This window comes from Canis lupus, chromosome 25, assembly GCF_003254725.2.
Source record: "Canis lupus dingo isolate Sandy chromosome 25, ASM325472v2, whole genome shotgun sequence".
In the NCBI taxonomy this organism is placed as follows: domain Eukaryota; kingdom Metazoa; phylum Chordata; class Mammalia; order Carnivora; family Canidae; genus Canis; species Canis lupus.
The window spans coordinates 19,816,473-19,843,549 of NC_064267.1; the positions used below are offsets into that span (position 1 = coordinate 19,816,473).

The following is a 27,077-nucleotide window of genomic DNA, read 5'->3' on the forward strand; positions in this document are numbered from 1 at the left end:
ACGATAGGACATTCTGGAAAGAAATTGAGAAAGACATAAAGAACTGACATCATTCCATGTTTGTGGTTGAAGAACAAATATTGTTAAAATGTCTATGCTAGCTCGAGCAATCTCTACATTCAATGCAATCTCTATCAAAATACTACCAACTTCTTTTCTTCTCTTTTTTTTTTTAAAAAGAGTTTTAATTTATTTATTCATTAGAAACACACACACACACACACACACACACACACACACACACAGAGGCAGAGACACAGGTAGAGGGAGAAGCAGGCTCCCGGAATCCCAGGATCGAGTCCCACATTGGGCTCTCTGCATTGAGCCTTTCCTCTTCCCTCTTGCCTCTGTCTTTGCGTGTGTGTGTGTCTTGTAAATAAATAAGTAAAATCTTTAAAAAAGAAAAATGAAATCTTGCCATTTGCAATGATGTGATGCAACTAGAGGGGTTGATGGTAAACAGATTGAGTCCATGGGAAAATGACAATTATCATATGATTTCACTCATATGTGGTATTTAAGAAAACAGAGTAGCATAGGGGAAGGAAAGGAAAAATAAAACAGGATGAAATCAGAGAGGGAAAGAAATCATAAGATACTCTTAATCATGGGAAACAAATCGTGGGTTGCTGTAGGTGAAGGGTGGGTGGGGTAAGTGGGTGATGGGCATTAAGGAAGGCACCTGATGGAATGAGCACTGGGTATTATATAAGACTGATGAATCTCTACCTCTGAAACTAAGAATAACATTATAAGCTAATTAACTGAATTTAAATAAAAAATAGTAAAGAAACCAATGGAACTAGGAATGTCAAATAAAAGAATATACAGAACTTCTGAAGGATCCTGTTTGATCTTGTTACAAAAAGTGCAAACAAGAGTCATTTTACACTTCAAGTAATACTTTGTGATTTTCAGAAAAAGTGCCCTTTATGAGAGTTTAATCAGCTCTTTAATTATTCTTCAGAATGAGCTTTCCACTTTTGCACTTTCAGAAAAACAGAATCTTAAGGTATATGCTTTATGCTCTACTTGTCAGCACAGACTCTTAAATACATAAAACAAAGAAAGTGGGACTACATAAAGTCATGTGGAAATTCTGCTGGCAATATTGAGTAAAACTATTTTGTTATCTATATGAAGACTGATATACTTCTTTTCATGTGAATACAGAGATTTCAGAAAATCTGTTTGAGGAAAGGAAAAAATAGAAGCTAGCACCGGTTTTCCAACTTAGTTTCTCATTGATAAGTTTCTAGAATTAGAAACAAGAAATTTTAACTGTAACTTTGTTTCCTTTCTATGAATTAGGACTAATTTTTCAAACACCTGACTTACCTAGTTATCTACTTAATTATGAAATATTTGGGAATATTTCAAACTACAGTTGACCTTTGAGCAATACAGTGGTTAGGTGCGCTTACCCCCGTGCAGTCAAAACTCTGTATAATTTCTGATTCTCCCAAAATTTAATTACTAATAGCCTACTGGTGATGGGAAGCCTTACCAATAACACAGTCCATGTACATTACATGTATTATATATTCTTAAAATAAAGTAAGCTAGAGGAAAAAAAGGTTATTGAGAAAAACATAAGAGAAAATACAGTACAACCCAACAGCCAAGAAAGTCCATGTGTAGGCTAGCTAGACCTGCAGCTTCAATTCCATGTTGGTCAAGGATCAAATGTGTATTGCAAATATTCCCATCTAGAATGCTCTTACTTAGACTTTTCTTTTAAAAGGTATCCTCTCATTGAATTCCCAAAATAGGGTCTAAATAAGGTACTAAGTGGTGCCTAGGTGGCTCAGTCACTCAAGTGCCTGCCTTCATTTCCTTAAGGAACGATCAACGTAATGTAATTATCTTTTCCCCAAAAGCTCTTTTCCTAAATACTTGCTTCTGTGACCCTGGTTTATTTCCAGGTGAGAACTGAGTTAGATGGTAGAAATAGCTTGAAATCCATTAATAAAGAGAACATATTTGCAATTTTATTTATACTTTTCCATTTATCAAAAACATAGGAGGGTAAGAAAATTATACACACAAAAACAACGTATCAGCAAATTTTAATTCAAAGGGTTTTCTCATAACAGTTTGTTTCCGAACTACCAATCATAGAAATCTAATCTAATCCATTGGGGATACTGTAGGATTGAGGGACAAAAGTCTACAGCTGTAGTCTCATCTCTCTTTTAGCTACACAGCTCCACTTGTCTCTGTTTTGTATAATACAGTTTAATGCAAACAAAACAAAACAAAAACAAAAACAAAAAACCCAAAACAAAACAAAACAAATAGCAAATTAAGTTCTATTCTTTGAAAAAAATTTTTCCCCAAAGTTATCAAAGTCACTAATTCAGTCAAAGTCCCTAATTTTACATAAGAGACAAGAAGGCCTCAGAAAGATTGCAGTTTGCCTCAGGTCAAAAGACCAAAGAGTTGCAGGCCAGGAATGTGCTTTAGGTCCTCCTGAGCCGAGGGTTTTTATGCCAGTTACTTCATCATCTTCAGGAAAAAATACCTACATTTTTAACTATAACCGACTGAAAATGAACACCTAAAAGTTTGTCATGTGGCTCAATAATGTCTAGGCATGAGGCACAAAACAGCTTTCTAATTAAATTATAAGTTTTAAAGTCTAAAGTCTGAAGTCTAATTTAAATTATAAATTTTAAATTATAATTTAAAATGATAAATTTTAAAGTTTTATGAATAAAAACACAGCAATGGAAATGATCTTAACTCCTATTAGGAACAGTTTAAATAGACTGCATTTATAAGCACACATTTTTTAAACCACAAGACACGGAACTTGAAGGAGAAAATCTTTAGTTGAACCAAAGAGGCTGAAATGGAGGAAACTCTTCCTGGAAAGAATTATTCTTTTCCTCCAGATAAAACTTGGTTTACCAAAGTCAATCAACAGATGAGTTATCTATGTTGTGGATTATTAAACACAAAACAGATTTCTCTTTACCACCTAGTATGCTCTGTCCAACCTCTCATCATTATGAGAGTTGGTATGTACAAAAGACATGACTAACTTTAATTTAAATCCAGTCAGAAATTAGAGGTAAACCATCATTACCCACGCGTGGACTTATCTCTACCTTCCTCACAGCAGGAAGGGAGATTTACCTAATGAGCGAATTGGGGAGAAGGCACTAGGCAGTGCTTATGAGATTCCAAATCTCTTTTTTGAAAAGATGTGCTTGCTTATGGTAACATGAATTCAGGTCTGCTCTCATCTTCGCGGGATGGGCATCAAACATTTGTTTCCTCCACTTACTACTGTGTTGGGGAAGTGCCTAAGTGCCTAATTTGGGATAAAGAATTGGGAAGCTCACTGTGGCTACATACCCACCCAAACCACATCCTCCAATCCGTTAGCATGTATTAGTAACAAAGCTACTAAGTTTTTATCTCCATCTGCCTGACTCCTGTGCTCTGAACTCAGAAAAAGAAGAACACTGTCATCTGCCACCTACCCCACCACAGCTCCAATGAGAGAAATGACCAGACAATATTTCAAAAAATGTTTCTTCTTGCTTGACTTTATAACTAACATTCATTGTTCAAAGCAACATATTTTGAAGAGAGAAAAGTTGGAAAGAACAGTTTTAGAAACAAGCAGAGAAAGTCAGACAAAACGAGGACACAGAGGAGTATGTTCCAAATGAAAGAACAAGGCCACGAGACAAAACCTCAGAAAAAGAACGAAATGAAACAGAGATGAGGAGTCTACCTGATACAGAGTTCAAAGTAATGGTCACAGAGATGCTCAGCAAACTTGGAAGAATGGACAGATTCAGTGAGAACTTCAACAAAGAGAAAATATATAAAAGAACCAATTAGGGCTGAAGAATACAATAACTGAAATGACAAATACACCAGACACAATCGACAGCAGATTAAAAGATGTGAAGAACAGATCAGCAATCTGCAAGACAGGGTAGTAAAAATCATCCAATCTGAAAAGCAAAAAGAAGAATTTGAAAAATTAAGATAAAGGGACCTCTGGAACAGCATCAAGTGTAATAAAACTCACATTAGAGAGGTCTCAGAAAAAGAAGAGAGAAAAGGGCGAAGAACTTATTTGAAGAAAGAATACCTAAAAACTTCCCTAACCTGGGGAAGAAAACAGACTTCCAGGCTCAGGAAGCATTGACAGTCCCAAATGAAAAGAACCCAAAGAGTTTCACACCAAGACACATAATAACAAGTCAAAAATTAAAGAGAAAAGGAGAATCTTAAAAGCAGAAAAAAAAAGAAAAGAAAAGCAATTAGTTACATAAAAGCGAACCACTACAGGGATATCAGTGGGTTTTTCAGCAGAAATTGTGGCATGCACTCTGGAAAACTGCGTGGAGGTTCCTCAAAGAGTTAAAAATAGATCTGCCCTACGACCCAGCAATTGCACTACTGGGGATTTACCCCAAAGATACAGATGCAGTGAAACGCCAGGACACCTGCACCTCGAAGTGTATAGCAGCAATGTCCACAGTAGCCAAACTGTGGAAGGAGCCTCGGTGTCCAATGAAAGATGACTGGATAGAGAAGATGTGGTTTATGTATACAATGGAATATTACTCAGCCATTAGAAACGACAAATACCCACCATTTGCTTCAACGTGGATGGAACTGGAGGGTATTATGCTGAGTGAAACGTGTCAATCGGAGAAGGACAAAAACATTATGTGGTCTCATTCATTTGGGGAATATAAAAATTAGTGAAAGGGAATAAAGGGAAAGGAGAGAAAATAAGTGAAAATACCAGTGAGGGTGACAAAACATGAGAGACACCTAACTCTGGGAAACGAACAAGGGGTAGTGGAAGGGGAGGTGGGCGGGGGGTTGGGGTGACTGGGTGATGGGCACTGAGGGGGGCACTTGGCGGGATGAGCACTGGGTGTTATGCTAAATGTTGGCAAATTGAACTCCAATAAAAAAATTAAAAAAAAAACAAACGTTTAAGTAGGGTTGGAAACATGCAGGTATGTGAATCTGCTTTTTCCACTATAAATTTTATGAAGTTTAAATATAGATATGTATTCCCAATGAAAATTTAGTGTTCTAATTGAAATACACCATAATTGTAAAATACATGCTGGATTTCTAAGACTTCAAATGAAAAAAAATCTGAAATATCTCAGTAATAATTTTATATTGATCACAAGTTGAAAGGATATTTTTTGATGCGTTGTGTTAAATAAAATATATCATCAACTTTTAAAAAATAATACGCTGTCTAAATTATAAAGTTTTAAACAATTAGTTTGTAAAGACAACAAGATAGAGTAACTGAAAATATTAACGGGAAAAATAAAGTCATATAAAACCAGAAAAAAAAAAGAAAAAAAGAAAAAGGAGGAGAGAGGCAAACTATCCTGGATGAACATAAAATGGTAAGTTTATTTACAAACGTTATTTTCCAAAACTATACTATCCAGTTGGCTTTCACTTCCTACTCATCTCATGAAACCATCTCCATAAAAATTATGCTTTAGAGGCAAATTGATAAGCTAAATCTATTTTCATTGATTCTGTTTTAACTTACTTGCTTAGTTCTTCTGTCAATGACATTCGCATTTTTGATTCTTGTAAGTAGAGTTTCCTGTACTTTTCCAATTCAGTTTCAAGTTCCTGAGAATTTGTTACTTTGGATCGAAGTTCAGATTCCAGCTCTTCAATTCTGAGTGCCATTTGACTTTTTATTGAAGCATGATGACTTTCTCTAAACTGTTCTAACTTTTCTTGATATGCTGCTTGTGTCTAAAGAAAATTAAAAGCACAGTTTTAAAACAGCTAAAACTTGAGTAATTATAGTATATTTCTTTCCTTTAGTTGGGAGTCAATGATTCAGAGAGCAATTTTAAATGTGAAAAAAAAAGCTGAAGTGTAAAATATTTATCATCAATGTCACCTGAATTAAATCTGAATGATAAAGTTTAATCATTCTTATATTAGTACTCATGCAATCTGATACTTCAAAGAACAAGAGAATCAATTAAAAAATTTAAAAAGTGCATAATACAACTTGAGAATAACCCGTTTCTTGATTTCTGCTCAGAGCATGTTCTCAGTCAGGGGTCCTGAGGCCAAGCCCTGTGTCGCACCCAGTATGGAGTCTACCCCGGATTCTCTGTCTCTCTCTCTCCCCCCCCCCCCGTGCCGATCCCCCTGCTCATGCTCAATAAATAAATAAGGAAATAAATGAAATCCTCAAAAAGGAAGAATAACCCAGGAATGGAACATGGAGCCCAATGCAGGGCTTGATTTCACAAACCTGAGACCAAGACCTGAGCTGAGATCAAGAGTCTGCTGCTTAACCAACTGAGCCACCCAGACACTCCATGGTAAAAGTTTTATTTATTTATTTATTTATTTATTTATTTATTTATTTGGTAAAAGTTTTAAATCACAATTTTTTTCTTTTCCTCTTAATAGTCTTGTTTCAGGGGATCCCGGGGTGGCTCAGCGGTTTAACACCTGCCTGCGGCCCAGGGTGCCAGCACTGCCATAAGCCCAGGACGTGATCCTGGAGTCCCGGGATCAAGTCCCACATCAGGCTCCCTGCATGGAGCCTGCTTCTCCCTCTGCCTGTGTCTCTGCTTCTCTCTCCCTCTCTCTGTGTATCTCCTGAATACATACATAAAATCTTAAAAAAAAAAATAGTCCTGTTTCATACAAACTGGTCATAAAAATAAAATGATTCTCTCCTGAGAATCATTCTGAAAGATCAGTTAAGTGAGAATAATGATGAAAACTGAAATCTTTACAGGGAGGAACGAATGCCTCCAGAAATCTACCAAACAGATTGCTGTAAAGGAAGCAGAGGAAACATACACAACGCATATAACCAAAGTGTAATTTGTAGTGAAATAAATGAAACCATATCACAGATCAGTAAATTTACCTGTAAAAATCGATTGACTTCTTTTAATCTTTTTTCTAAAATTAGTCTTACTCGCTGGTCAACCTCCTGTTTAATCTCCCGTTTATACTTTTCTACTTGACTGCGTTCTACCACATTGACTTCTGCAACACTTCTGAGGTTTATTACTCTTTGTTCCAACTTCTTGTTCATCTGTTCTAGTTTTTCACATTTCTTCTCTGTTGCTTTCACAGATAATAGCTCCTGTTGAAGAACTTGATTTTTTGCATCCAGCTGTAGACATCTTGAAGATTCAGTTTCCAGTCTTGCTCTAAGATCACCAATCTGCATGAATAGAACAATACAGTTTGGAAATGGAGTGAAATTAGTTTAACTCAAAACAATAACCAACATTTTAAAAAACATTTTATTTTTAAGTCTCTGCACTGAACCGTAGGCTCGAATTCGTAACGCCAAGATCAAGAGTAATATGCTCTACTGACTGGGTCAGCCAGGTGCTCCCATTTTAAAATGAATTCATTTGCAATAAAATATAATCTATTTTGTAGTAGAGTCTTAGAATGTGGAACCCTGAAGCACTTAGAAAATTAAGAACAAAGTTAAAACCACTAGGAGTTACTTAAAAAGATCTCTGCTATCATTGTCTTTGCCACACAACATTTGTACTTCATTTTATGCTTTTATTTTGCTATGACTGCTTCAGATCTTTCCTCCATAAAATAACTGTAAGTCACCTCTTAGTGTAAAGTCTCTTATATAGGCAAATTGAATTCAAATAAAATATTAAAAAAGAAGTCTCTTGCCCCTTCCCCCATCCTAACACACCATAATTTTTAAAAATTATTTATTCATGAGACACAGAGAGAGAGGCAGAGATATAGGCAGAGGGACAAACTCCACAGGGAGCCCGATGAAGGACTCGATCCCGAGACCCTAGGATCATGCCCCGAACCAAAGACAGATACTCAAACCACTGAGCCACTCGGGTGTCCCAATGAATACTCCCATTAATTTTTAAGAAGTTTTAGTAATGTCATATTGACTTATGTAGGTCTGAACCAATAAATGCTTCCTAAGAGAAGACTTTAAAAATAAGACTCTAATTATTGAATCTATAAATACTGCTTTTAATGCCACAAGCCTTTTTCTGAATTACAAATGATTTACATTAATTTGAATTGCATTCCCAGGAGAAATGATTCTCAGAATTAAGAAACCACACCTCTCAGTATAAAAACTTAGTGAGATGAACCATATACTTTTGGACAAACACCCCCCACCTAATTGAATAGTACTATCTTATAATCCTCTGTTACTTCCCACAAAACAAGGGGACATACTAAGCACCAAAAACCACCACCAAAAAACCTGACAGAGTTTCAGTGATGCTGAGTCGGGAAGAACTTCTTTCTTCTGGATATGATTGATGAGACAGGGTGAGTGGATGTGGTGGTTTTATAAATTCTTTGACACTTCTCCCATGATAATCCCTCCCCTTAAAATGTGCTGACCTTAGTAACTGGTTTCCAGTGAATAGAATTCGGCAGAACTGCTGTGCGATTTTTAAGGCTAGGTTAAAGAATGTGATACAGCTTCCATTGACATTCTTCTAGGGAAACCAACCCTTAGAATCTAGCTGCTGTGGGGAAGCTCAAGCCACCTGGTGTGTCTTCATGTAGACATTTCAGCTGAGACTGACACAGCTAACGTCCTTGCCAAAAGCCAGCCTCAACAGCCAAACATTTGCATGAACATGATTTTAGATGATTCTAGTCCCCAGCCTCCAGTCATCTCAGCTGACACCAAATGAAGAAATGAGTTGGCCTTACTCAGCTTTGCCTAAACTAAACACTTGTGAACCAAATAAATGCTGTTTTGAGCAACTAGGTTTTGAGGTGGTTTATTATGCCGCAATACATAACTGGCACAGATACTGATATTAAACTTGGGGTGCTGCCATTAAGAAATTTAAACCTGCACCTCCTTTGAACCGAGAGGTAGGTAGAAACTGAAAGGATGTAGGGAAGAGTAAGAATGAAAACCAAAAGGGCTTCCAACAGACTGTTAATGGAAACCTGATGGCCCTCGAAGAGGCGGACAGCAAAGGTTCCAGGCAAGTGAAGAAAATGACACTAGAGGAAAAGGAACTCGCGCCACAAACCACTTGAAAGTAAAACGGACACAAAAGATAAACTAAACAAGGTCTATGCAGTATGAAAGACCCAGACCAACTGGGTTCAAATATTTTTTCCACATTTATAGCCTTTCCATACGCTGAATTGTCAAATAATGCTAAAATAAAGAAATGCATTCTGGGTCAAGAGCAAATCCCGGAAAACATGGCCTATGGATGAAGCCAAGATTATAAAACCTTTTAAGACCTCAGAAGGATTTCAGGTATGCCTCAAATTTCTTTAAGGATCTTAAGAGTATGAGCTTCACAGGAGAGCCCAGTTGAAAAGTTTATCTCAAAAAGACCCGGGAGAGTGGCTTTTCTACTGACATAAAATCAATCCATTGATTTTCACAGAAAAACTCAAGAAGTTAAGAAAATTATAGCATCAAAAACACTGTTTGTGAGCTTGGACTAAAAGAGACCTAGATAGCACAGACTGAAAATAGGCCTTTGGGTCTTAGAAGTCCCCACAGGGAAGCAGCAGGCTGAAAACACAGCTGCAAACACAGGTCATTTCTTTAAGTACAGAACCAAGAGCTCTGAGAAGATAGAGAGCAAAGAGCCATGGAGAAAAATTTCCATGGTTCAGACTAAGTCTGACTGAAAAACGGACAGCATGCATCAGGCTGCATTTCAAACCTGCTATGGACTAATTTGATTTCCATCTTCTTTCTGAATGGAAGAGTCTTTAGCAAGTCACCAGAATGTTGTGTTTTAAATAGTAGAGAACTGTTCTCTTTAATTCTCAAGTCTTCATTCCTATTGAGAGAACCTGCACTCAAGGGACTAAAATTTAGACAACATAACCCTGGCACCTTACCCCCCTGCACCTGATTAAGATGGCAAGATCTTGGACTCCCTCCTGAACCCGATGCCATGATAACAGATTTGTGGGAGGTACTAGGAGGAGGTGAGTGTATTTTTCATGTGAAAGGAATACAGAACTCTGTGGCCGGTGGGTAAATTACACTAAAAATTGCGTTCTTCATGTGTTCATAGGTGTTCCAGTATTCCATTAAAACAAAACAAAACAAAAAGACTGTGGGCTAACCTTAGTGACTTGCTACTAACGAACAGAATATGGTGAATGTGATGTTATGTGTATTCCAAGGCTAGGCTATGAAAGGCAACACAGCTTCTGCCCTGTTCTGTATCTCAGCCTGCTTACTTAGAATTTAGCCCCTCCTCTTGTGAGGAGGCTCAGGCCACAAAGAGAGTCCAGGTGTGCCAGTGTAAGCATTTTGGCTGCCTGCCCTAACGATAAGTCTAGGCAACAGCCAGCATCAACACCACCAGACATGAACTTTTTCTCTTGGTTTTTCCCCATTTAGGAGGACATTATCTGTGCATTTTTTCATATATTCCCTTTATTATGTTGAGGTATGTTCCCTCTTAAACCTACTTTGTGGAGGGTTTTTATCATGCATGGATATTGTACTTCATCAAATGCTTTTCCTACATCTATGGAAATGATGATGATTCTTCTCCTTTCTTTTATTAATAGGGTGCATCACACTGATTGATTGGCAGATACTGAATCACCCGTGTAACCCAGGAATAAATCCCATTTGATCATGGCGGTGATTTTCTTAATGTATTGTTAGATGCAGTTTGCTACTATTTTGATAAGGATTTTTGCAGTAGAAAATTGGCCTGTAATTCTCTTTGTGGTGTCTTTATCTGGTCTTGGTATCAGGGTAATGCTGGCCTCATCAAATGAAATTGGAAGTTTTCCTTCCTCTTCTGTTTTTTGGGACAGTTTGAGAAGAATGCATACTAACTCTTTCTTTAAATGCTTGGTAGAATTTGCCTCTGAAACCATCTGGTCCTGGACTTATGTTTGTTCCAAGTTTTTGGATGAGTGATTCAATTTCTTGGCTGGTTAGCGTCCTGTTCTACTTTCTTCCTGCTTCAGTTTTGGTAATTTATATGTTTCTAGGAACTTACCCATTTCTTCTAGGTTGTCCAATTTGTTGACATATATTTTTCATAATATTCTAATTACTTGGATTTCTGCAGTGTTGGTTATTCTCCTCTGTCATTTGTGATTTTATTGGGGTCCTTTCCCTTTTCTTTTTGAGAACTATGGCTAGAGCCTTATCAATTTTTTAAAATTTTTCAAAGAACTAGCTACTGTTGATCTGTTCTATTTTTATTTGTGTTTAGTTTCTGTATCATTTATTTCCACTCTAATATTTTTTAAAGATTTATTTATTGGGGCGGAGGGGGGCAGCGGCAAAGGAAAAGGGAGAGAGAGAATCCTCCAGTAAACTGAGGTTGGAGGCTGAAGCAGGCCTCAATCCCAGGATCCTGAGAACGTGACCTTAGCCAAAATCAAGAGTTGGCCAGTTAACCAACTCAGCCACCCAGGACCCCTATTTTTCCTCTAATTTTTATTATCTTCTTCCTTCTGCTGGCTTTAGGTTCATTTGTTGTTCTTTTTCTAGCTTCTTTAGGTGCAAGGTTAGGTTGTTTTGAGATTTTTTTTTTTTTTTTTTTTTTGCTTCTTGAGGTAGGCCTGTATTGCTATATATACTTCCCTCTTAAAATCACTTTGGCTGCATCTCAAAGGTTTTGGACAATTGTGTTTTCATTTTCATTTGTTTCCATGTATTTTGAAATTTCTTCATTTATTTCCTGGTTGGCCCACACATTGATAGTAGGATGTTATTTCACCTCCATGTATTTGTGGTCTTTTCAGACCTTTTTTTTTTTTTTTGTAGTCCACTACTAGTTTCATAGTATTGTGGTCAGGAAAGGTGCATGGTAGGACTTCAATCTTTTTGTACTTCCCAAGGCCTGTTTGTGGCCTAATATATGATCTAGTCTAGAGAATATTCCAGATCTGTAATCTAATTTCATTTATTGCACTCTTCATCTCAGATTCTTTTTTAACTCTTTTATCTCTGTTGTAAGGGTCTCACTGATGTCTTCCACCATTCTTTACTCAAGTCCACTGAACATCCTTATGGTCACTGCTTTAAATCCTCCACCAGGCACGTTACTTCTATTTCTCTCACTTAGATCTCTGGCCCTGTGGCATTATCCTGTTCTTTCATTTGAGATAAATTCCTCTGTCTTCTCATTTTGTCTAGGTCTCTGCCAGTTTCTCTGGGTTAGAAAAGCCAGTTATGTCACTTGTTCCTGAAAGTAATGGACCACTGAAAATGGTCCCGTAGTGCCCAGGGCTTGGTGCTTCAGGGGGGTCTCCAGGGTGTGCGGCATGCACTGTGCTACTTGGTTCTGGCTCCTCTATCCCTCAGGCCAGTCATCTGAGAGATAGGCTCTCAGTATCTGCTGCGGGCAGTGTTTGGTACTTGGCCTGAATCTAGCAGGTTTTAACTAGCTTGCGAAATGAGACCTGTCACACTCCACTGGAACTGAGACCCTGCAAAACTGGTCGGGACACATGGTGTCAGGCAGGAGTTTGTACTGGTCTTCTGGGGGAAGGGCTTGCTGTGCTGGAACTGAGGCAAGCATGATCGAAAAGGGCAGTTCCCCTGGAGTACAAACGGGTGGTGGTTGGTGTAAGCAAGTTAGGCAGCTGGTGTCAGGTGGCACTGATTCCCACAGGTGGCTCTGTGTTTGTGCTCAGGGCCAGGGGAGGGAAATGGCATCAGCCAGCTGGTTCCATGCTGTGTGCCTCTCTCCAAGCATAGTGCCCTACAGATTCTACCCCAGCCAAGCTGGGGTAGAATAACCTTTAAAATTCCAGGCTTTAAGCCCCCTGTAGTTGCAAGAACTGAGGAAATTCAGCCACTCTCCTTTTCCAAGCCAGTGGCTATGTGCATTCCCAGGTGTTCTTCTCTCCTGCCCTTCCCTGGGACCACTACTCCCTCCCATCTGCTGCAGATAGGATCTCTTTCTCTTCTAAACTAGGTCTCTGTACCTCCGACTTTCTCCGAAGTGGCCTCTTCTCTCTCTTTAGTTGTGGCCTTTGTTCTGTCAGTATTCAGGTAGATTTCTGGGGTATGTAGGATGAGTTGATAGGTATCTAGTTGTATTAGTGGGACGAGGTGAGTCTAGGCTCCTCCTACCCTGCCACCATCTTCCTTTCTCTAAGACGTTTTTCTAAAGAATCCCTTCAATTACAAATTATTAAAACTAGGCAAGAACTCCTCTTTTAAATTTCCCCTCAAGTTAGGGGAGAAAAAAGACTGGCAAGCAGAGAGACATATGATTTGAAGTATAACAGCTGAACAACTAGTAAAAGTTTAATAAGCAAAACGGAACCTTTTATCTGATTTCAATTAACTGCAATTCTAAAAGAAAGAGGCAGCACTGAGTGCTTTTAAATCAATAATCTTCATTCTCCCTTCATCAGTGATGAAATAAGGAGAACATTATGGAATAATTTCTAATCTTTTCGTTAGCGAAACAAATGTATTGTCCTTTGGCACACTGAAATATAATTTCTCCTTTATCTTACTGCAAGCTTATTTTTCAGGGGAGGTAAGTAAGACTATCTCATCTTTATATATCGTACTAGAATGCTTCTCCATATCATACAGGTTCACTTTGAAAATTTTTTTGTGATTCAAATTGCTCGCCTACTATTGGTCTCTGATAATTTGATTATTTTAAAAAATATTTAATTTATTTATTCATGAGAGACACAGAGAGAGACAGAGGCAGAGACACAGGCAGTGAGAGAAGCAGGCTCCATGAAAGGAGCCTGACGTGGGACTCAATCCTGGGTCTCCAGGATCACGCCCCAGGCTGAAGGCAGCGCTAAACCACTGAGGCACCCGGGCTTCCCTGATAATTCAGTTAAATGCAACAGGATATTTTACAGGTGTATTGACATAATGTAATGAAATGTTTATTCCATTAATTATGTATTGACCTATCAAAGTACAGCTATGCATATCTTTCTATTTCAGTAAAAGAAGATGGATACAGGCAACTGTGTTTTCCAAGAATGTAGGATCTGTGCCAAGAACGGGATCGGCACCAGTGTTGTATGCACAAGAACCAGGTCAAAAGAGTATCTAATTGTGAATTTTAAGATGATGGATTAGCAAGACTTACAAACAGGAAGGCTGATAGCCCAGAGTTATTAATCTTTTATATCCTAGATGGTGAAATCTATGGATGGGTCTATGCATTATAACAAGTTAATAAAACACAATGAAGTAAATAGTAGACAGTGGATCCTACAACCAAGATTTGATGGAAATGGATGCGGGAGGCACTGAGTGAGAAACTACTGGTATTACTGGAGGAGACAAACGGGACTCTATCTTTCTGAGCCTGGCTTCTCATTGTGTCAGGTAGTCAGCAAGGCATAAGCTGGCAAAAGGCTCCTTCAAAAAGTATAAGTCTTTACAGGAGTAAAGTTAGGTACTACTACATGGACTTTTTATTATTACATAAATGAGTGGTAATTTGCAAGAGGACTAGGAAAGCATTCTCATAAAATTTGATTTGGTAGTGACGTAAGGATAGACATATATAGGTCAATGTATTAGAATTGAGAATCTAAAAATAAACTCTCAAATTATGGTGGATTGATTTTCAACAAAGGTGTCAAGACACTTAAGTAGGATAAGAATAGTCTTTTTAACAAATGGTACTGAGACAAATGGATATCCACACACAAAGTGAAAAAATTAGACCTCTACCTCATAACATATGTACAAACTTAACATGAAATATTAAGAACTAAAATTATAAAACTCAGAAAAAACAGGTGTGTATGTTTGTGATTGCTTTTGGCAACAGTTTCTTAAATATGGCATCAAAAGACAGAAACAGATTAAGTATTTCATCAAAATTTAAAAAATAAAAACTTCTTTGCTTCAAATGTAACCATCAAGAAAAAGTGAAATGGCAAGGTGATGAATAAAATATTTGAAAATCATATCCCTGATAAGGGGTCTGTAGTTAGGATATAGATAGAACTCTTAAAATAATAAAAAGACAATCCAATATAAAAATGGATAAAAGAAATGATTAGTTCTTTAAGCAAGATATAGAAATGAATAATGACCACATATAAAGGTGAGATGCTCAACATCACCAGTTCCAAGAAATATGCAAATTAAAACCACAAGACAGATGGAACTCAACAAGTGTATTATGCTAAGTGAAATAAGTCAGAGAAAGACAAATACCATATGATTTCACTCCTATGTGGGATTAAAAAACAAAAACAAAACAACAGATGAACATAGGGGAAGGGGGGAAAAAGGAGAGAAAGAGAAGCAAACTGTAAGAGACTCTCAACCATAGAGAATAAACTAAGTGTTGCTGTCGATGTGGGCGGGGGGGGGGGTGGGGGGCTAGAAGAGTGATCGGTATTAAGGAAGGCACTTGTACTGATGAGCACTGGGTATTTAAGTGAGGAATCACTAAATTCTACTCCTGACACCAATATTACATGATATGTCAACTAACGAGAATTCAAATAAAAATTTGAAGCAAATGAAAATACCCCTACAACATGTCATTTTACACCCAATAGGATAGCTATAACAAAAACAACAGATAATGACAAACATTGACAAGAATCAGGGAAAATGAGAATCCTCAAACACTGGTGACGTAAATGTAAAATGGTGCAGCCAGTTTGGAAAATAGTCTGGCAGTTCCTCAAAAGGTTTAAACCAAAAATGTTAAAGGTCCTTTAACAATATGAACTAACAATTCCATTTATAAGTATATACCCAAGAGAAACAAAATGTTCACGCAAAAGCTTGTACATGTGTATTCACAACAGCATTATTAACAATAGCCAAAAAGTGTAACAGCCCAAACGTCCACCAAATGATAAATACATAAATAAAATGTGGGCTGTCCGTACGGTGGGACAGTATTGAGAAATAAAAAAATAATAAAGTTCTGACACATGGCACAAAATAAATCTAAAAACATGCTAAACCAAAGAAGGCAGTCACAAAGGATAAAATATTTGGTGATTCCATTGAGATGACATGTCCAAAATCAGCAGCAAATCAATAGAGACAGAGAGTAGAATAGTGACTACCTATGGCTAAGAAGAATAGGGAGGGGGAAACTAGCATGAGGTGACAGTTAAAGGGCATAGGGTTTATTTTTACGGTGACAAAACACTCTAATATCGATTGTGGTAGTCTTTGAATATGCATCTTATGTTCATTATATCTCAATAAAGTTAATACCAAAAATATATATCAAGTATGTAAGATTAATAGAAAAATCTGTATTTTACTGCTCAAAGCACAGAGGAATTTATTTCCCAATGATTTTAGAGTCCCAAAAGTAATTAAAAATTACCTTCTGTTTTAGCATATTAATCTGAGTATCCATGTCCGTTTGACTGGTTTTTATATCTCCACAGAAAGGAGGCTCTCCATTTTCATATTTACTTAACCTCCTCATCATGTTCTTAAGTCTGCAGAAGGTATAGAATGAGTAAGTCAGGACCTTTAGGAAGAAATATTTAATACTTATTTAAATAGATAATATGTTCTATCATATAAACAAATCTATAATTATGATATCTCATTTGTTCCAATCTCACATTGTTTGAGAGAATACCAACTAAATTATATTGCTAAGTAAAAAAATATGAAAAAGATTTTTATGACACATACGGCAGTTAAAGAGTTATCAGGGGAACTATATTAAGAGTTCTTGTAAGTTATTATTAATATCTATTTTCAGTATGTGAATATAAAAATTAATCTATTATTAGGTAGTAGAGACTAGTAATCCACGGTGAGGAAGAAAAGCATCCCCATCTATTAATGTTTTAAAAAGGCGCAAAAATACATTTTGGTACCCACCTACCACAGTTTACAAGAAGAAAAGAAAATACAGACAAAACACATCAAAGGAGACCATTCAAAACAGAAAGAGAAACAGGAAAGAAAAATATTTAAAGTTTGAGTTCAGAGGAAGAAGGAAGAGGCAGAGCTTTAGAAGAAAGGAAACCAGCAGAGAGATAATGTATGGTGATGGCCTATGAGACTGTTTTAAACAAAAATCTAATACCTTGGCTAGCACACTCTTAGGAAAGTGAAGGATGCAAAACAATGGAGAGAAAAAAAGTTAAACGACAGAAAAGTTTTGACGAATCAGAACAAAACTTAAATACTCAGCAAATAAGCAGAAAGGAAGCCAGGTGGGAGCTTCAGAGACATGGGAAAGACTTTTTAAAAAATCTGAGTAGTGAAATTGTTCATTTTATTCTTCATTAAGTCAGACATATATTTTTGTATGAATGATATATTTTATAACTAGAAACTGCAGGAAGAAAGTGAAGCCACTTGAGTCAGAGATGGCAGAGCAAGAGGAGAACATAGTTTTGTCTGATCCCAGAAAGTCAGCCAGAGAGCTTTCAAATCATTCTGAACACCTGTGAAATCAACCAGAGATCTAAGGAAAGAATTGCAGCATTTCTACAAATAGAAAAGTGACCACTTTCTGCAAGTCTTTTTTAACTTTCACCTTCAGAGTTACATTCTATTCTTTCACCATACTTAATTTATTTCTATATACACGTAAGTCCTGCTTGTTTTTCCTTTGGATATATTTCTCTAACAAACCAAAACATACTTAGGATATGGTATATTGCTCGGTTCTGTTCAACTGCCTGATAGTATCCTTCTTATATTTTGACTTTTAATTTCCATTTTTACACTTACATTCTAGCCTTTCGTTGTATTTAATTTTATTTTTGTGTATATACGAGGTTTCCTCTTAACAATTTGGAGATGCAATTTCCTATCAAACAGACCAAAATACACATAGGATCCAGTGTACTGCTCTGCTCAGCTCTCTAATTCTATTATCACCTTTTTAAACCTTTTTTGGTTTCGGGTCTCTTCTGATTTGTTTAGCATATATTTCTCTGGGGTCATTCTCGATATTTTTCTATTCTGTTCTCTCACTCATCTCTTCTTCTCTGGACAGAATGACAAGATGGAAAAACTCACCGCCACAAAGAGAACGAGAGGTAGTGCTGACTGCCTGGAACCTAATCAGCATGGATATAAGTAAGAGGCTGGAGCGAGAGTTCAGAATAATGACCATCAAGATAACAGCTGGGCTTAAAAAACACACAGAGGACACGAGAGAATGCCTTTCTGGAGAAACAAAACAACTGATATCTAATCAAGTTGAGCTAAAAAAGGCTAATCTTAGTGAGATGCAATAAAAATTGAAGGTTCTAACTGCTAGGATAAATGGGGCATAACAGACAAGTAGTGATATAGAAGACAAAACAATGGAGAATAAAGAAGCTGAGGAAAAGCGAGAAAAACAACCACTGGACTATGACAGGAGGATTTGAGAGATGAGTCGTACCACACAGCAAAACAATGTTAGAATAATGGGGATCCCAGAGGAAGAGGGGAAGGAGGGGGCAGAAGGCATATTTGAGCAAATTATAGCAGAGATCTTCCCTCATCTGGGGAAAGAAACAGGCACTCAAGTGCCAGGAGGCACAGAGAACCTTCCTCAAAATCAATAAGAAACAGGTCAATATCTCAACATAGAATAGCAAAGCTTGCAAATTTCAGACACAAAGAGAAAATCCTGAAAGCAGCTTGGAACAAGAGGCCCTGAACCAAGAAGGAGAGAAATACTCGACTGGCAGCAGATCTATCCAAAGAGACCGAGCAGGCCAGAGAGAGCTGGCATGATATACTCAGGGTGCTCAATGAGAAGAATCTACAGCCAAGAATTTTATCCAGCAAGGCTCTCATTCAAAATAGAAGGGGAGATAAAAAGCTTCCAGGACAAACAGAAACTAAAAGAATTTGTGATCACTAAACCAGCCCTGCAGGAAGTGGTAAAGGGGAACCTTTAAGCAAACAGAGAGCCCAAAAATAACACAGACCAGAAAGGAACAGACACAGTACACCCAAACACGGACTTTACACGTAATACAATGGCACTACCTTCATATCATTCAATTGTTACTCTGAATGTAAACAAGCCAAATGCCCCAATCAAAACACGCAGGGTATCACAGTGGATTACAAAAAAAAAAAGGAAAAAAAAAAAAAAAAAGCAAGATCCATCGATATGCTACCTGCAAGAGATTGATTTTAGACACAAAGACAACTCCAGATTGAAGGTGAGGGGGTGGAAAACCATTTATCATATTAAAGGACATTAAAAAAAACTGGAGTGGCAATCTTGATATCACACAAGTTGGATTTTAAACCAAAGACTGCATTAAGAGATGAAGAAACATACTATGCCATAATTAAAGGGTCTATCCAAAGAGAAAATTGAACAATTATAAGCTTTAATGCCTCTAAAGTGGGAGCAGCCAACTACATAAACCAATTTTTTGTTAAGATTTCATTTATTTGGGGATCCCTGGGTGGCGCAGCGGTTTGGCGCCTGCCTTTGGCCCAGGGCGCGATCCTGGAGACCTGGGATTGAGTCCCACGTCGGGCTCCCGGTGCATAAAGCCTGCTTCTCCCTCTGCCTCTCTCATTCTCTCTCTCTCTCTCTCTGTGACTATCACAAATAAATTTAAAAAATTAAAAAAAAAAAAGATTTCATTTATTTATTTATTTGACAGAGAGAGAGAACAGAAGCAGGGGAAGCAGGAGAGGGAGCAGCAGACTCCCCACTGAAAAGGGAGCCTGATCAGGGCTTGATCCCAGGACCCTGAGATCATAACCTGACCGAAGGCAAGGGCTTAACCGACTGAGCCACACAGGCCACCTTATAAACCAATTAATAACAAAATTAAAGGAACACATTGATAGTCATACAATAATAGTAGGCACTTTAACACACCAACCATAACTGTAACGGCCAGATCCTCTAAGCAGAAGATCCACGAGGGCACAAGGGCTTTGAATGACACACTGCACAAAATGGACTTCACAGATATCTTCAGAGCATTCCATCCTACGACAACAGAATACACATTCTTCTCGGGTGCACATGGAACATGTTCCACACTAGATCACGTACTGGGTCATAAGTGAGGTCTCAACTGATACCAAAAGATTGGGATCATTCCCTGCATACTTTCAGACCACAATGCTTTGAAACTGGAACTTGATCACAAGAGGAAATTTGGAAAGAATTCAAATACACGGAGGTTAAAGAATCAAACCAGGGAATTAAAGCACAATCTTAAAAACCTCATAGAAACAAACGAAAACGGAAACACAACTGCTCAAAACATCTGGGATGCAGCAAAGGTCATCGAAGTATATATATGGGAAGAGGGAAGTATATAGCAATACAAGCCTTTCTCAAGAAACGAGAAAGGTCCTAAGTACACAACCTAACCCTACACCTAAAGGAGCTGGAAAAGAACAGAAGATTAAAGCCTAAAACCAGCAGGAGAAGAGAATTCCTAAAGATCAGAGCAGAAATCAATGAAATAGAAACCAAAGGAACAGTAGAACAGATCAATGAAATCAGGAGCTGGTTCTCTGACAGAATTAATGAGATCGATAAACCGCTGGCCAGACTTTTCAAGAAGAGAACGGACCCAAAGAAATAAGATCGTGAATGAAAGAAGACAGATCACGACCAGCACCAGAGAAATACAAACAACTATAAGAACACATTCTGAGCAACTACATGCCAACAAACTAGGCAATCTGGAAGAAATGGATCCCTTCCTATCAAAACTGAAACGGGAAGACACAGAAAACTTGAACAGACCCATAACCAGCAAGGAAATGGAAGCAGTCATCAAAAATCTGCCAACAAACAAGAGTCCAGGACCGGGTGGCTTCCCAGGAGAACTCCACCACACATTCCAGGAAGAATTCACCTATTCTTCTGAAGCAGTTTATAAGCAATAGAAATGGAAGGGAAACTTTCCAACTTTCTCTGTGAGGCCAGCATTACCCTGATCCCCAAACCAGACCAAGACCCCACCCAAAAGGAGAATTACAGTCCAATATCCCTGATGAACATGGATGCCAAAATTCTCACCAAGACCCTAGCTGGGAGGATTCAACAATACATTAAAGGATTATTCACCATGTCCAAGTGGGATTTATGCCTGGGCTGTGAGGGTCATTCAACATCTGCAGATGAATCAATGTGATACACTACAGTAATCAAAGAAAGGACAAGAACCACAGGATCCTCTTAGCAGATGGCAGAAAAAGCACTTGACAAAGCGCAGCATCCTTTCTTGGTCAATACCCTTCGCAGTGCAGGGAGGAAGGGAACACATCTCAAAATCATAAAAGCCTCTATGATAAGCCCACACCCAGTCTCATTCTTAATGGGGAAAAACTGAGAGCTTTGCCGCTAAGGTCAGGAACACGACAGGGAGGTCCACTCTCACCCGTGTTGTTCGACATAGCCTCAGCAATTAGACAACAAAAAGAAATAAAAAGCCATCTGAATCAAGAAAGAAGCCAAACCCTCACTTTTCGCAGAGGACATGATATCGTATGTGGAAAACCCCAAAGACTCCACCCCAACATTGCTAGGACTCATAGAGGAATTGCGCAAAGCAGCAGGATATGAAATCCATGCACAGTAATCAGTTGCATTTCTATACACTAACAATGAGACGGAAGAAAGAGAAACTGAGGAGTCCATTCCATGTACCGTTGCACCAAACTCCATAAGATACCTCGGAATAAACCTATGCAAAGAGACAAGGGATCTGCAGACGATAGGACATTCTGGAAAGAAATTGAGAAAGACATAAAGAACTGACATCATTCCATGTTTGTGGTTGAAGAACAAATATTGTTAAAATGTCTATGCTAGCTCGAGCAATCTCTACATTCAATGCAATCTCTATCAAAATACTACCAACTTCTTTTCTTCTCTTTTTTTTTTAAAAAGAGTTTTAATTTATTTATTCATTAGAAACACACACACACACACACACACACACACACACAGAGGCAGAGACACAGGTAGAGGGAGAAGCAGGCTCCATGCAGGGAGCCCAACGTGGCACTCGATCCCAGGTCTCCAGGATCACGCCCTGGGCTGAAGGCAGTGCTATACCGCTGAGCCACCTGGGCTGCCCCCAACTTCTTTTCACACAGCTGGAGTAAATAATACTAAAATTTGTTTGGAACCATAGAAGACCCCGAAGAGCCAAAGGTATGTTGAAAAAGGTAGCCAAAGCTGGTGGCATTACAAGCCGGTCTTCAAGCTCTATTGCAAAGCTGTGATCAACAGGACAGTATGGTCCTGGCACAAAAGCAGGCATGTCAATCAATGGACCAGAAGACAAAACCCAGAAGTGGATTTGGACCCTCAACTCTATGGTCCACTCATCTTCAACAATACTCAAAAGAATATCTAATGGAGAGAAAACAGTCTCTTCAACAAATGGCGTGGGAAAATCAGACCACCACATGTAGAAGAATAAAACTGGACCATTTTCTTACACCATATACAAAAATAGACTCACAATGGATGAAACACCCAAAGGTGAGACAGGAATCCATCAAAATCCTAGAGGAGAACACAGCCAGCAACCTCTGTGACCTCGGCTGCCGCAACTTCTTGCTAGACATGTCACCAGATGCCAAAATGACCTACTGGGACTTCATCAAGATAAAATGCTTTTGCACAGCAAGGAAACAGTTGACAAAACCAAAAGACAACTGACAGGATGGGAGAAGGTATTTGCAAATGCCTTATCAGATAAAAGGCTGGTATGCAAAGTCTATAAAGAGCTAATCAAAGTCAACACCCAAAGAAAGATAATCCAATGAAGAAGTGGGCAGAAGAAATGAAAGGACATGTCTCCAAAGAAGACATACAGATGGCCAGCAGACATAGGAAAACATGCTCAACATCAGTTGGCATCAGAGAAACACAAGTCAAAATCACATTGAGTTTTTCCCCCTCACGCCTTTCATGATGGCTAAAATTATCAAGTCTGAAAATGACAGATGTTGGCGGGAATGCAGAGAAAGGGGGATCCTCTTATGATGTTGGTGGGAATGCAACCTGGTGCACCCACTCTGGAAATCAGTACCAGAGTTCCTCAAAGAGTTGAAAAAGGAGCTACCTATGTAAAACCCAGCAATTGCACTAGAAGGTATGAATCCCAAAGATCATTTTGGTCGGCATCCAAAGGGGCACCTGCACCTGTATGTTTATAGCAGTAATATCCTCAATAGCCAAACTAGGAGATACAATGTTCTTTGAAAGAGGTATGTATAAAGAAGACATGATATAGATATAAATAATCATATTTATTTATTAGATAGAGAGCGAGGGAGGGGGAGAGAGAACAGAATATTACTCAGCCAATAAACAGTGAAATCTTGGGACCCCTGGGTGGCTCAGTGGCTGAGAGTTGGCCTTTGGCTCAGGGCATGATCCCGGGATCGAGTTCCACATCGGGCCCTCTGCATTGAGCCTGCTTCTCCTCCCTCTTGCCTAGGTCTCTGCCTCTCTATCTCTCACTGTGTGTGTGTGTGTGTGTGTGTGTGTGTGTGCGCGCGTGTGCGCACGCGTGCCCCTCATGAATAAATAAATAATATTTATAAAAAAGAAAAATGAAATCTTGCCATTTGCAATGATGTGATGGAACCAGAGGGGATAATGTTAAGCAAAATATGTCAATTGGAGAAAGAAAATTATCATATGATTTCACGCATATGTGGAATTTAAGAAACAAAACAGAGTAGCATAGGGGAAGGGAAGGAAAAGTAAAACAAGACGAAATCAGAAAGGGACACAAACCATAAGTCACTCAATACTAGAAAACAAACTGGGTTGCTGGAGGAGAAGGGATTGTGGGGGATGGGGTAACTGGCTGATGAGGATTAAGGAGGGCACGTGGTGGCATGAGCACTGGGTGTTGCATAAGAGTGATGAATCACTGAACTCGACCTCTGAAACTAATATTACACTATAAGTTAATTTGAATTTCAAGTAAATAATATAAATAAAAAGAAATACATGCAAAACCAAGGTAACTTTTAATGTTATTACATAATGACACAGATACATTTATAGAGATTAGGATATCTGCTCTAAGAAAAGAACACTATTAAAAGGAAAGATTACCTAAGAACAAAGATATCTTGCAGACATAATTCAAGGTGGACAATGAAAAGCGCAGTTGACAACATATGTCAAAGGCATTGTTGTTATTATTTAAGGAATCACTGAAGAGTAAATGTAGTATTTTGGCAAGAATTTCTATTTAGGTTTTTATAAAGTACAATTACAGGTAAATTAGCTAATTAATGGTTAAAGTTATGTGAAATATTAGTCTTACCCAGTATTCTCTTTTTCTAATTCCTCATTTTTCTTCGCTTCTTGATCCAACCTGAACGGCAAAGACTGTTTCAACTCCATACATTTCTTTAGGTTTTCCTTTTCATCACCACACTTTGGAAACAATTTTTTAAGAACATTAGTTTCAAAAATCGAAAGACTCCTTCTTCTTTTATAAAATGCTATTTCTCATGAATCCATGAGTAATATGTGTTTAGACAGGTTTATAAAATACATATAAAATGTAGATTATGAGCCAAATGTCAATGACAAGAAATCTCAAAAATAAGGATGTTTGTTAAAACAGCTTCAACTGAGTATATTTTCATCATTTTTGTTTCTAGAATTTAAATTGCCAAAATTTATGGGAAATACAGAGGGTTTTAATCCACATTAATACAAGCATTAATGAAAAAAATCTTTAAAGTGGCTATACTTACATTTGAGTTTCTAGAGATGTCCTAGAAGCAGTCTCACCAACATCTTAAGATACTCTGGGTTTTGTGAGATCACACCTTATTAAGATAGTCTGAAAAATTCCCATACTGTCCCCATTATAATTTTGATGATCATCTGACTTTAGGATGAGATACTCTCCTTCTCTGCAAGATTTCAATTTCTTCTTTTCTATTAACCACTTTTCTCTCTAAATAAAATTTAAGCCTCCCAATATTATATAAAAACGTTTCCTTACTCTTGCAGCATTTTCGATCATCTTGCTTTTCCCCTTTCACTGGACTCGAACATTCTTTAATGTGTCATCTCAGCCACAGATTCATTGTTTCATCGCTTTTTTTTACACTAAAATCTGACTTTCAATCCTGGAATTCCACTAAAAAATTTTGACGATCACCAAGGATCTTTTTTTTTTTTTTTTTTACAAGTCCCGATCCTGCTTTATTTCTCAGCAGCAGCTGAAAACAATGACCACATCTTTCCTCTGCTCTTCTAATCCCATTTCATTTCTAAATGACAGCAAACGCTGACATTCAGTCCTTGGACCCTTGCTATTCCTCTTTTTCACATCCTCTCAGAGTTCTCCAAATCCCAAGGCTTCAAAACCAGATGCTCTACATTTTCAGCCTTGACCCGTTTACTGAGGTCATGTATATGCTTCCATCTTCCTTCTAGTTCCTCACAGACAATATTTTTAACCACACATTCAGTACCTGTTACCTGACGTGCATTACCTTTCTAGTTAGCTAATCTGTTATTTTTATATTTTTTAATTTATGTATTTGAGAGAGAGAGCACGAGTGGGGAGAGGAGCAGAGACAGAGGGAGAAGCAGACTCCCTGCTGCGGAGGGAGCCTGATGCAGGAGTCGATTCTGGGACCCTGAGATGATGACCTGAGGCGAAGGTAGACGTTTAACCCACTAAGCCACACAGGCACCTCACACAGCTAATCTTGTACATTTTATCTTGACTCTTTTTGGTATTACTTTGAGTGTATTATTTTTTAAAGATTTTATTTATTCATTTATTTATTCATGAGAGGTACAGAGGGTGGGGGGGGGGGGGGGAGAGGCAGAGAGAGAGAAAGGCAAAGCGACAAGTAGAGGGAGAAGCAGGCTCCATGCAGGGAGCCTCATGGAGGATTCAATCCCAGGACTCCAGGATCATGCCCTGAGCTGAAGGCAGACGCTTAATGCAAGAGCCACCCGGGCGTCCCAAGTGTATTATTTTTTAATCTCGGGGGGTGGGGGGGCACCCTTACCCTCAGGATGCTGACCACTGTACTTTGTCTTGCTTTTCTTTTATAATGCAAAAGTTCTTCCCAAGGGTTGGATTATGGATGGTTTGCCTTTGTTTCCTTTTGAGTACTTTCCTATTCCATAGAGATGTGAACTTACAGAAGTCTTCTTCTAAGTCCTTTTCAGACACACACTTGACTATTTTGTTCAGAGGCTTAAGTCAGCTAGAGCTAACTCTCCTTCCCAATCCAGATTTCTTCACCTCAAAATGGTGTCCATGAAATATCTTACACAGACGTAGTCTCTGTCCTGGGGATTCATGAGGTGAGAACCTTCTAGAGAAATTAGGGCTATGAACTAAGTTGCTGGAAAGCTATTTAAGTTTTTATTTTATAGGGTAAGCTTAAAGTGGCTAATAATTTTATACCATAACCCTAATTCATCTCTGTAGGAATCTACAGAATATCTATGGATATTCTTACAAACTCTGTAATATGTGATGGCTTCCCTAATAGATTCCTGTGTGATATTGTAGGGGGACAACTCATGGCACTCTCAGTCAGCGATAAGACTCCTTATCAACATGTTGTCAAGTTAACTGCATGAAAAGTACAGTAAAACAACTTGAGCAGTTTTATATGAAGTCAGGAAAAAAAGTTTTTTTCGATGTTTCTTTGGCCACAGAAAGGACCAGTCAACAGAATGTGCTAGTTCCCCAGATAGGTATGATTGTTTAATGAAATTTGCATGTACCTAACTTTTGTCACTGAAAGAAACTAGTTGTAGGTCCATCTACCTCATAGTTCCAACTTAGAAGTCCCAAAGCAATCTTCTCATCTTAAATCATTGGTAGCCACTCCTACAAAGGACGGTATGAATGGCATGATAATCCTGTACTGCTTGTAAATGGTTATATAGTTTTCACTACCCATCAATAAACTGGAGTCCTGGATTGCACATTAATCTTTTCTGAGATTGGACTGTTAAATCTCTGAAAGTATGATTAACTCAAGGTAATAGAAAAACATTCGTTTCTGAACTTGCAATGAATGCTACGAGCACTAGGTTACTCTATAAGGCCCTGACAGAGCAGTCATTTCTACTTTTTCACTGGCATCTCTTTTT

The 27,077-nt window shown here is 38.2% G+C and overlaps 1 protein-coding gene across 9 annotated transcripts in view; it reads right to left on the reverse strand.

Moving 5' to 3' along the window:
* Positions 1–27,077, reverse strand: part of LOC112670194 (ankyrin repeat domain-containing protein 26-like) — a 212,535-nt gene that overhangs the window by 7,040 nt on the left and 178,418 nt on the right. For 6 of the 9 annotated variants that reach the window (XM_049101118.1, XM_049101117.1, XM_049101116.1 and 3 more), the window contains 4 exons: positions 24,259–24,371; positions 16,332–16,449; positions 6,920–7,222; positions 5,561–5,775 (listed from right to left, as the gene is read on the reverse strand). In XM_049101118.1, coding sequence (XP_048957075.1) covers positions 5,561–5,775; positions 6,920–7,222; positions 16,332–16,449; positions 24,259–24,371 — 749 coding nt within the window. Of the gene's footprint in view, positions 1–5,560; positions 5,776–6,919; positions 7,223–16,331; positions 16,450–19,827; positions 19,932–24,258; positions 24,372–27,077 lie in introns of those variants that run through there. The other 3 variants (XR_007405833.1, XM_049101122.1, XM_049101121.1) reach the window with 3 other exon arrangements.